This window comes from Takifugu flavidus, chromosome 4 (assembly GCF_003711565.1).
Source record: "Takifugu flavidus isolate HTHZ2018 chromosome 4, ASM371156v2, whole genome shotgun sequence".
NCBI classification, from domain to species: Eukaryota; Metazoa; Chordata; class Actinopteri; order Tetraodontiformes; family Tetraodontidae; genus Takifugu; species Takifugu flavidus.
Window position 1 is genome coordinate 382501 of NC_079523.1, and position 10000 is coordinate 392500.

The 10000-nt window shown below is 54.4% G+C and overlaps 2 protein-coding genes across 4 annotated transcripts in view; both read left to right on the forward strand.

Moving 5' to 3' along the window:
- The window catches only part of si:dkey-49n23.1 (semaphorin-3D), a 13387-nt gene extending 12682 nt beyond the window's left edge, over positions 1–705 (forward strand). For both annotated transcript variants that reach the window (XM_057031540.1, XM_057031541.1), the window contains exon 20: positions 391–705. The gene's annotated coding sequence lies outside the window, so the exon portion shown is untranslated. The remainder of the gene's footprint in view (positions 1–390) is intronic.
- A 265-nt stretch (positions 706–970) lies between these two features.
- The window catches only part of smpd4 (sphingomyelin phosphodiesterase 4), a 14757-nt gene continuing 5727 nt past the window's right edge, over positions 971–10000 (forward strand). The window contains exons 1-11 of one of the 2 annotated variants that reach the window (XM_057031538.1): positions 971–1107; positions 1318–1565; positions 3642–3728; positions 5441–5577; positions 5672–5747; positions 5825–5933; positions 6470–6522; positions 6592–6743; positions 6807–6939; positions 7051–7122; positions 9253–9342. In XM_057031538.1, the coding sequence (XP_056887518.1) occupies positions 1527–1565; positions 3642–3728; positions 5441–5577; positions 5672–5747; positions 5825–5933; positions 6470–6522; positions 6592–6743; positions 6807–6939; positions 7051–7122; positions 9253–9342 (948 nt within the window). In that variant the 5' untranslated portion in view covers positions 971–1107; positions 1318–1526. The remainder of the gene's footprint in view (positions 1108–1317; positions 1566–3641; positions 3729–5440; positions 5578–5671; positions 5748–5824; positions 5934–6469; positions 6523–6591; positions 6744–6806; positions 6940–7050; positions 7123–9252; positions 9343–10000) is intronic. The other variant, XM_057031539.1, reaches the window with a different exon arrangement.

Genomic DNA, 10000 nt, shown 5'->3' on the forward strand with positions numbered 1-10000 from the left:
GTGTGACTGGTGTGACTGGTGTTACTGGTGTGACTGGTGTTACTGGTGTGACTGGTGTTACTGGTGTTACTGGTGTGACTGGTGTGACTGGTGTGACTGGTGTTACTGGTGTGACTGGTGTTACTGGTGCAACTGGTGTGACTGGTGTTACTGGTGTTACTGGTGCAACTGGTGTGACTGGTGTGACTGGTGTGACTGGTGTTACTGGTGTGACTGGTGTTACTGGTGCAACTGGTGTGACTGGTGTTACTGGTGTTACTGGTGCAACTGGTGTGACTGGTGTGACTGGTGTTACTGGTGCAACTGGTGTGACTGGTGTGACTGGTGTTACTACTGGTGTGACTGGTGTTACTGGTGTTACTGGTGTGACTGGTGTGACTGGTGCATCAGTACTGGTGCATTTTCCTGCATCATGATGAGAGAATCAGACCTCTGCAGAAACTGTATGAATATGTATAGCTTATCAACTAATAATTATTAATCCCATCAGTGGATATTACAGAACTCTATTTTTGATAACCTCTAAAATAACCTCTTTGCTAATTTTTTTAATTGTATCTTAAATTGTATCTTAAAGGGAAAAAAAGCATTTCACAACTATAACTGGATCATTTTAGATCAAAGAACTGTAATGATATTCCATAATTTCTGTTGGTTTGAGATGAAAAATCACAATAAAATAAATAAAAAAAATATATATTTAAACCCTTTTTTCTTAGGTGCATTTATTTTATTGTCGGAAACAAACACAAAATGTATAATGAAATTGTAATTCCGTGGTTTCCTGGTCATTTCCAGTGTGAGCGGGAAACGGTGGCGCTCTACAAATGCACGAAGTGGTCGCGCATTAAATGATTGCGTGTTTATTTCCACTCATATATTGTTTATCTAAAGAAAATATCAGATCCACTTTGTGGAGAATAAACAGTGGGAAATACCAATGCAGTACCAGATCAGGCCACTTGGGGCAGTGAGCGGCCACACCAGGTTAGCCACCCAAATACCAACGAAGAAGAAACCTGCCGCCGCTCACTGTTTTGAATCGATTTGTTTCTAATGTCGTGAAAGTAAACGTGTCCAAAAGTTGGATTTCTGTCAGCAGCGAAGGTAAAACAAGTCATCGGTAGAGATTATTAAGACTGTCTGTGTTTGTACAGTTCCCTTTGGTGGACTTCGCGGCTGTTGCTGTCTTTAAATCAGCGTTAGCCGTTTGTAGCTAGCCCGCTCGCGCTGACCTGCCTGGCTCATGGGCTGCGGATTCAACCCCCTGACCGCCGATCTCTCGTGTTTACACTCACTTTACCCTTGGTTTCTCAGGATGTCCAGTCAGTGAGACACGCCGTCAGATCTCATTATCATTATCATTGTCCTCCCAGAACCAGGAGGACAGAACCCAGGAGGACAGGACCCGGGAGGACAGGACCCGGGAGGACAGGACCCGGGAGGACACGACCCGGGAGGACAGGACCCGGGAGGACAGACCCGGGAGGACGGAACATTAGAAGAAATAGACTCAACGACCCTCCATGGCTGCTCCAACGTTACAGCCGTCTAATTTCTTACTGGTGAGTCTCAAATGACCCCAAATTCTCTCTCACTCATCATCCATCATCCATCCACCCATCATCCATCCATCCACCATCATCCATCCATCCACCCATCATCCATCCATCCATCCTCCATCATCCATCCATCCATCCATCCACCCATCTCCATCCATCATCCATCCATCCTCCACCCATCATCCATCCATCACCATCCACCCATCATCCATCCATCCATCCTCCATCCATCATCCATCCATCCATCCATCCCTCCATCATCCATCCATCCATCCTCCATCCATCCCCCATCATCCATCCATCCATCCATCCATCATCCATCCATCCATCCACCCATCATCCATCCATCCATCATCCATCCATCATCCATCCACCCCCCATCCATCCACCCATCATCCATCCATCCACCCATCATCCCTCCATCCATCCATCATCCATCCATCACCCATCATCCATCCATCCACCCATCATCCATCCATCCATCCACCCATCATCCATCCACCCATCATCCATCCATCCACCACCCATCATCCATCCATCCATCCATCATCCATCCATCCACCCATCATCCATCCATCCACCCATCATCCATCATCCACCCATCCATCCACCCATCCTCCATCCATCCACCCATCATCCATCCATCCATCATCCATCCATCCTCCCTCCACCCATCATCCATCCACCCATCATCCATCCATCCACCCATCATCATCCATCCACCCATCATCCATCCATCCATCCACCCATCCATCCATCCATCCATCCATCCATCCATCCATCCATCCCCCACCCTCCATCCATCCATCCATCCATCCATCATCCATCATCCATCCACCCATCATCCATCCATCCATCATCATCCATCCATCATCCATCCACCCATCATCCTCCATCCATCCATCCATCCACCCATCATCCATCCATCTCCATCCATCCATCCACCCATCATCCATCCATCCATCCATCATCCATCATCCATCCCCCCCATCTCCATCCATCCATCCACCCATCATCCATCCATCCACCATCATCCATCCATCCATCCATCCATCCACCCCTCATCCATCCATCCACCCCCCCCTCATCCATCCACCCATCCATCCATCCATCCATCCATCATCCATCCATCCATCATCCATCCATCCATCCATCCATCATCCATCCACCCATCATCCATCCATCATCCATCCATCCATCCACCCATCCTCCATCCATCCACCCATCATCCATCCATCCATCCATCCATCCATCCATCCATCCATCCATCCACCCCCCCCTCCATCCATCCATCCATCCTCCATCCATCCCCCCATCATCCATCCATCCATCATCCATCCACCCACCCCCTCATCATCCATCCTCATCCATCCACCCATCATCCATCCTCATCCATCCATCCATCCACCCATCATCCATCCATCCATCCATCATCCATCCACCCATCATCCATCCATCCATCCCCCATCATCCATCCATCCATCCATCCATCATCCATCCATCCATCCATCATCCATCCATCCACCATCCACCCACCCCCCATCCATCCACCCATCCTCCATCCATCCACCCCTCATCCATCCATCCATCATCCATCCACCCACCCCCTCCATCATCCATCCATCATCCATCCTCCATCATCCATCCACCCACCCCCTCATCCATCCACCTCCATCCATCCATCATCCATCAATCCATCCACCCACCCCCTCATCATCCATCCATCATCCATCCATCCATCATCCATCCCCCACCCCCCCCCCTCATCATCCATCCATCATCCATCCACCCACCCCCTCATCCATCCATCCATCATCCATCCACCCCCCCCTCATCCATCCTCCATCATCCATCCATCCATCCATCCCCATCATCCATCATCCATCCACCCATCCATCCATCCCCATCATCCATCCACCCACCCCCTCCATCCATCCATCCATCATCCATCCATCCATCCACGGGGCCCCAGGAGCCTGATCCATCCTCTCCTAACCCTTCTGACCAATCCCAAGCTGAGACCTGGGATGACTGGGGGAATTCTTTTGATGACAACTTCCTGTTGTGTTGTTGTTCCAGACGAACCTTAAAGCTGAATCAACCACAAAAACTCTCGTGCAGCGATGTCAAGAGCTGGTGAAGATCATTGAGGACCATCCAGCCAAGGTGAGTTGGTAGCTGGTCCAGCCTTGTGGCCCCCTGGGGCTCCTGGGGCTCCTGCACATCAGCATCATGGTGCCCCAGCTGAGGCTCCTCTGGTTCCTCATCATGGTGCCACAGCTGAGGCTCCTCTGGTTCCTCGTGGTGCCACATCTAGGCTCCTCTGGTTCCTCATGGTGCCACAGCTGAGGCTCCTCTGGTTCCTCATGGTGCCACAGCTGAGGCTCCTCTGGTTCCTCATGGTGCCACAGCTGAGGCTCCTCTGGTTCCTCATGGTGCCACAGCTGAGGCTCCTCTGGTTCCTCATGGTGCCACAGCTGAGGCTCCTCTGGTTCCTCATGGTGCCACAGCTGAGGCTCCTCTGGTTCCTCATGGTGCCACAGCTGAGGCTCCTCTGGTTCCTTATGGTGCCACAGCTGAGGCTCCTCTGGTTCCTCATCATGGTGCCACAGCTGAGCTCCTCTGGTTCCTCATGGTGCCACAGCTGAGGCTCCTCTGGTTCCTCGTGGTGCTACAGCTGAGGCTCTCTCTGGTTCCTCGTGGTGCCACAGCTGAGGCTCCTCTGGTTCCTCGTGGTGCTACAGCTGAGGCTCCTCTGGTTCCTCATGGTGCCACAGCTGAGGCTCCTCTGGTTCCTCATGGTGCTACAGCTGAGGCTCCACTGGTTCCTCATGGTGCCACAGCTGAGGCTCCTCTGGTTCCTCATGGTGCCACAGCTGAGGCTCCACTGGTTCCTCATGGTGCCACAGCTGAGGCTCCTCTGGTTCCTCATCATGGTGCCACAGCTGAGGCTCCTCTGGTTCCTCGTGGTGCCACAGCTGAGGCTCCTCTGGTTCCTCATGGTGCTACAGCTGAGGCTCCTCTGGTTCCTCATGGTGCCACAGCTGAGGCTCCTCTGGTTCCTCGTGGTGCCACAGCTGAGGCTCCGCTGGTTCCTCATGGTGCCACAGCTGAGGCTCCTCTGGTTCCTCATGTGCCACAGCTGAGGCTCCTCTGGTTCCTCATGGTGCCACAGCTGAGGCTCCTCTGGTTCCTCATGGTGCCACAGCTGAGGCTCCTCTGGTTCCTCATGGTGCCACAGCTGAGGCTCCTCTGGTTCCTTATGGTGCCACAGCTGAGGCTCCTCTGGTTCCTCATCATGGTGCCACAGCTGAGGCTCCTCTGGTTCCTCATGGTGCCACAGCTGAGGCTCCTCTGGTTCCTCGTGGTGCTACAGCTGAGGCTCCTCTGGTTCCTCGTGGTGCCACAGCTGAGGCTCCTCTGGTTCCTCGTGGTGCTACAGCTGAGGCTCCTCTGGTTCCTCATGGTGCCACAGCTGAGGCTCCTCTGGTTCCTCATGGTGCTACAGCTGAGGCTCCACTGGTTCCTCATGGTGCCACAGCTGAGGCTCCTCTGGTTCCTCATGTGTGCCACAGCTGAGGCTCCACTGGTTCCTCATGGTGCCACAGCTGAGGCTCCTCTGGTTCCTCATCATGGTGCCACAGCTGAGGCTCCTCTGGTTCCTCGTGGTGCCACAGCTGAGGCTCCTCTGGTTCCTCATGGTGCCACAGCTGAGGCTCCTCTGGTTCCTCGTGGTGCCACAGCTGAGGCTCCGCTGGTTCCTCATGGTGCCACAGCTGAGGCTCCTCTGGTTCCTCATGGTGCCACAGCTGAGGCTCTCTGGTTCCTCATGGTGCCACAGCTGAGGCTCCTCTGGTTCCTCCTCTGGTTCTCTGCAGGAGCTGCACCTCATCTTCCCCTGGTTGGTGGAGAGTGTGTTTGGGAGTCTGGATGGTCTCATCGCCGGCTGGAACCTGCGGCTCCTCAACTCTCGCAGTCATGACTACAACGTGGTGATGGAGTTTCTGAACCCAGGGTACCTCCACCTCCTCCACCTCCTGCTCCTCCTCCTGCTCCTCCTCCTGCTCCTCCTCCTTAGAAGCTTGTCTTTCATCTTCCTGTCTTTTCAGAGGGCCAATGATGAAGCTCGTCTATAAGCTTCAAGCAGAAGATTATAAATATGAGATTCCCGTCAGTTACCTGCCAGTAAGTCGTGTTTCTGGACCTGGACCTGGACCTGGTTCTGCTGTGAGCAGCTCTTTAAGGATCCTTCTACTTTCCAGGGTCCAGTGAAGGCCTGCATCCAGGAGGGGGCTCTGCCAGACTGTCCAGTGTTCCACAACAAGCTGCACCTGCCCCTGAGCGGTCTCCTCAACGCCAACATCGCCCTCAGTATCCTTGAACCTGAAACCTGCTAGAGTCCCAGGTGCTGTGTGGGCCCCGGCCGGAGGTGCCGGTGGCCCGGCCGGAGGTGCCGGTGGGCCCGGCCGGAGGTGCCGGTGGATCCGGCCGGAGGAGGTGCCGGTGGGCCCGGCGTGAGGTGCCGGTGGGTGGCCCGGCCGAGGTGCCGGTGGATCCAGGAGGGTGCCGGTGGGCCCCGCCGGAGGTGCCGGTGGATCCGGCCGGAGGTGCCGGCGGGCCCGGCCGGAGGTGCCGGTGGATCCAGCGGGAGGGATCCGGCGGGCCCGGCGGGAGTGCCGGCGGACCCGGCCGGAGGTGCCGGCGGACCCGGCCGGAGGTGCCGGCTGGCCCGGCGGGAGGTGCGGGCGGACCCGGCCGGAGGTGCCGGTGGACCCGGCCGGAGGTGCCGGTGGGTCCGGCCGGAGGTGCCGGTGGGCCCGGCCGGAGGGATCCGGCCTCAGGTGGAACCGTTGGCGCCCTCTGCTGGTTGGAGACGTGTGGTTTAGATGTTCCTTAATGCTGTGCAGATCCATTTGAGTTCTTCATTTACAACTTTGCCTTCTGCCTCCTCACACCAAAGGTTTGTTGTGGAGCTGCTTGAACAGGGCAGAAGCAGTTCTGTCGTCCTGACCGGAGCGTTTGTGTGCAGAGTTTCCCGCCGGGCCACCAGGGCGGCTCCACGGACAGCGCCTACTTTGTCCTGGTGGACGCCTACCTGAAGTACTTCCTGCCTGTTGAAGGAAGTGTTCCTGCTTCTCCATGTTCGGACTCCAGAGGCTCCGTCTCGGCCCCGTCACCGAGGTCAGCTCCGTCCTGAGGGGAGGGGGCAGTTCTCTCCTCTTCTAATCTGCTGCCCCCCCACAGATCCTCCAGCGCCTCCTTCGCTGGCCACGGCGTCCACAGTCCCAGCCTGCTCAAGCATCACATCTTCCACCAGCCGTCCGTCAACGCAGATCCTGCAGCTCAGGAGATCTGGAGGTCCGAAGCTCTGCTCCAGGTGAGCCGCTCTGTCCCACACCGTCACCCGCGCTCTCACACGGGACAGAAGTGATGATGATGATGATGAAGCTCACGCCAGCACGTGCTGCACTTTGATTTGGGTCCTCAGATGTTTGTGGAGGTGTGGCTCCATCATTACTCTCTGGGGATGTACCAGAAGCTGCAGTCTCCTCAGGTGAAGGTACGTTGATGCTCCTGCTCCTCCTCAGGCAGCAGCTCACAGCTGGCTGGCGGCTGGCTGCCCCCCCCCCCCCCACACACACAACACCACACACACACACGCGCACACACCACACACACACACGGACTCCTGAGATCATCAGTGACGCCTCCGAGCTGATGCATCACCTCTGGATTTTGGAGTTGGAACGTGGTGAAGCTGCCAGTGTGTGTGTGTGTATGTGTACATGTGTACGTGTGTATGTGTGTACATGTTGTGTGCGCGCGTGTGTGTGGTGTGTGTGTTGTGTTGTGTGTGAGTGTGTGTGTGTGGACGGACCTTCTCTGCTGCTGCGTTCATATTAACACCTTTGTGTGTATTATGTCTGCTCACACACACGTCTTCAGTCTACCACACACACACCCAACAGAGACATTGGGTTCGTCCCGTCTGAGCGGCACCACCTTCACTAACTGGGCCCAGAGGTTCCTGTGGGACCTTCAGGCAGAGCTTCAGGACTAAATGAGCCTTTGACTCTTTTTGTTCTTACGTAAGTTTCTGTGTCGACCCTTTATCCTCAAATCTTTGTTTTTGGACTGGTTGAAGTTATTTTATTAGTTTTAATATTTATTTTATTAGTTGTTTTTGGATGGATTAGGGTTAGGGTAACCCTAACGTGGGTTAGGTTTAGGGTTAGGGTAACCCTAAAGTGGGTTAGGGTTAGGGTAACCCTAAAGTGGGTTAGGGTTAAGGTAACCCTAAAGTGGGTTAGGGTTAGGGTTAAGGTAACCCTAAAGTGGGTTAGGGTTAGGGTAACCCTAAAGTGGGTTAGGGTTAGGGTAACCCTAAAGTGGGTTAGGGTTAGGGTAACCCTAAAGTAGGTTAGGGTTAGGGTAACCCTAAAGTGGGTTAGGGTTAGGGTAACCCTAAAGTAGGTTAGGGTTAGGGTAACCATAAAGTGGGTTAGGGTTAGGGTAACCCTAAAGTGGGTTAGGGTTAGGGTAACCCTAAAGTAGTTAGGGTTAGGGTAACCCTAAAGTGGGTTAGGGTTAGGGTAACCCTAAAGTGGGTCATCATTTCCAGATAAAAGCAAATTTACCCAAAGATCTTCATTTGTGTCAGAGCTCTGATATTTGTCCCCAGGAACCTTTGAACTGGCCTAAAATGTTCCTGTTGCAGAGCCCCTGTGCCTTTGTGCCTCTGGTCAGTGCCACCTGGGTTCAGACCGACTGGTTTATTCTTACTGGTTTATTCTGGCAAAACTGGTAAAATATACAAATTGAACAGCTGCTACAGGGGCGCCCCTGGTGGTCACAGCTGGTACCTACAGCAGCGACCTGAGCTCAGCCACAGCGGTGCTGCTGCTCACTTCCTGTTCACTTCCTGGTCTTTACCTCCATTCAACACCTGCTTGATGTGTGTGAGGCCCACACCCCCACCATGGTGAGGTGTGTGTGTGTGTGTGTGTGTGTGTGTGTGTGTGTGTGCGTGTGTGTGTGTGTGCGTGTGTGTGTGTGTGTGTGTTGCAGCCTCAGGAGTTTGTGTTGTTCTCCCACAGTCATCATTTCTCTCTCCTCTCTCTCTGCTCTTTCCCCCTCCCCCCATCTCTATCCCCCCCATCTCTATCTATCTCTCCCCCTATCTCCTCCCCCCATCTATCTCCCCCCATCTCTATCTCCCCCCATCTCTCCCCCCCCCCCCCCATCTGTATCTCCCCCCATCTCTCCCCCCCCCCATCTCTATCTCCCCCCATCTCTCCCCCCCCCCATCTCTATATCTCTGGACCCCCTCCCCTTCTCCCCCCTCCCCCCATCTATCTCCCCCCCTCCCCCCATCTATCTCCCCCCATCTCTATCTCCCCCCATCTCTACCCCCCCCCCCCATCTCTACCCCCCCCCCCCATCCCCCCCATCTCTCTATCTCTGGACCCCCCCCTCCCCTTCTCCCCCCTCCCCCCATCTCTATCTCCCCCCATCTCTATCTCTGGACCCCCCCTTCATGAATTCCTTTTCTTATTTGTTGTGCACGCTGTCTTTGTTTTACCGCCTCTTTTCTCCTGTTTCCACCTTCCTCCCGTCGCTGACTCCTCCTCTTTTTCCTCGCCCTCCTCATCGCCCCCCCCCCTCCCCCCTGGTGGTGACGGCTGATCAGCTGGTGCTGCTGCAGTATCGTCTCAGCATGTCCAGCCTGCTGTACCAACATCAGGCCCCACCAGGTTCTGGGACCCATCACACCTACCAAGTACTTTTTCCTTTTAACTCAGCCCCGGCCCCCTGGGGCCTCCTGGAGGTGAAGGTGGGGTCAGAGTCAAGGCTACTTCTCTCATGTTTGTCCCCTCGGCTGCAACTGTCGACCCAGTTTATTCGGCTGATCTCGGTTTATTAACGATAAAAAGACAGATTAATTTCCCCAAGACACCTTGATGCCTCGGCGTTCCTCCTTTATCCACCGTGCTGATGGTCGTCTGTGTTCTGTCTGTAGCTTCTGGGACACAGGCGCCTTCAGCACAGTTAGCATGGCTGGCTAGCACCGTAGCAGCAGGTCCATGCAGCTGACCTTTGACCTGAGAAGTATCCTTGACAGGAGCAAAACCCTGGAATGAAACTTGGAAGTTGTACTTTTTAAGGGCTGTCTTCAGTTTTCTTCTGTTTTTGGATGCATGTTTCTGCTCTAAACATGGCGCTTTGTTGCGCTTGATTAACGAATGTTCCACTAACGCCGAGATAATTGCTCGTCTGCTCGGGTGGAAACGTTGCAGCATTTTGGTGAAGCAGCTTCATGGAGGTCGGAGGTCTCATCACGCAGCTTCGTCCAGTTTATCGGTTTTTGTTTTAAAGGTCATGTTCAGAGTCCTTCTGAAGCTCCACTGATCCTCTCAGCTGATCCCTTTAGCTGATCC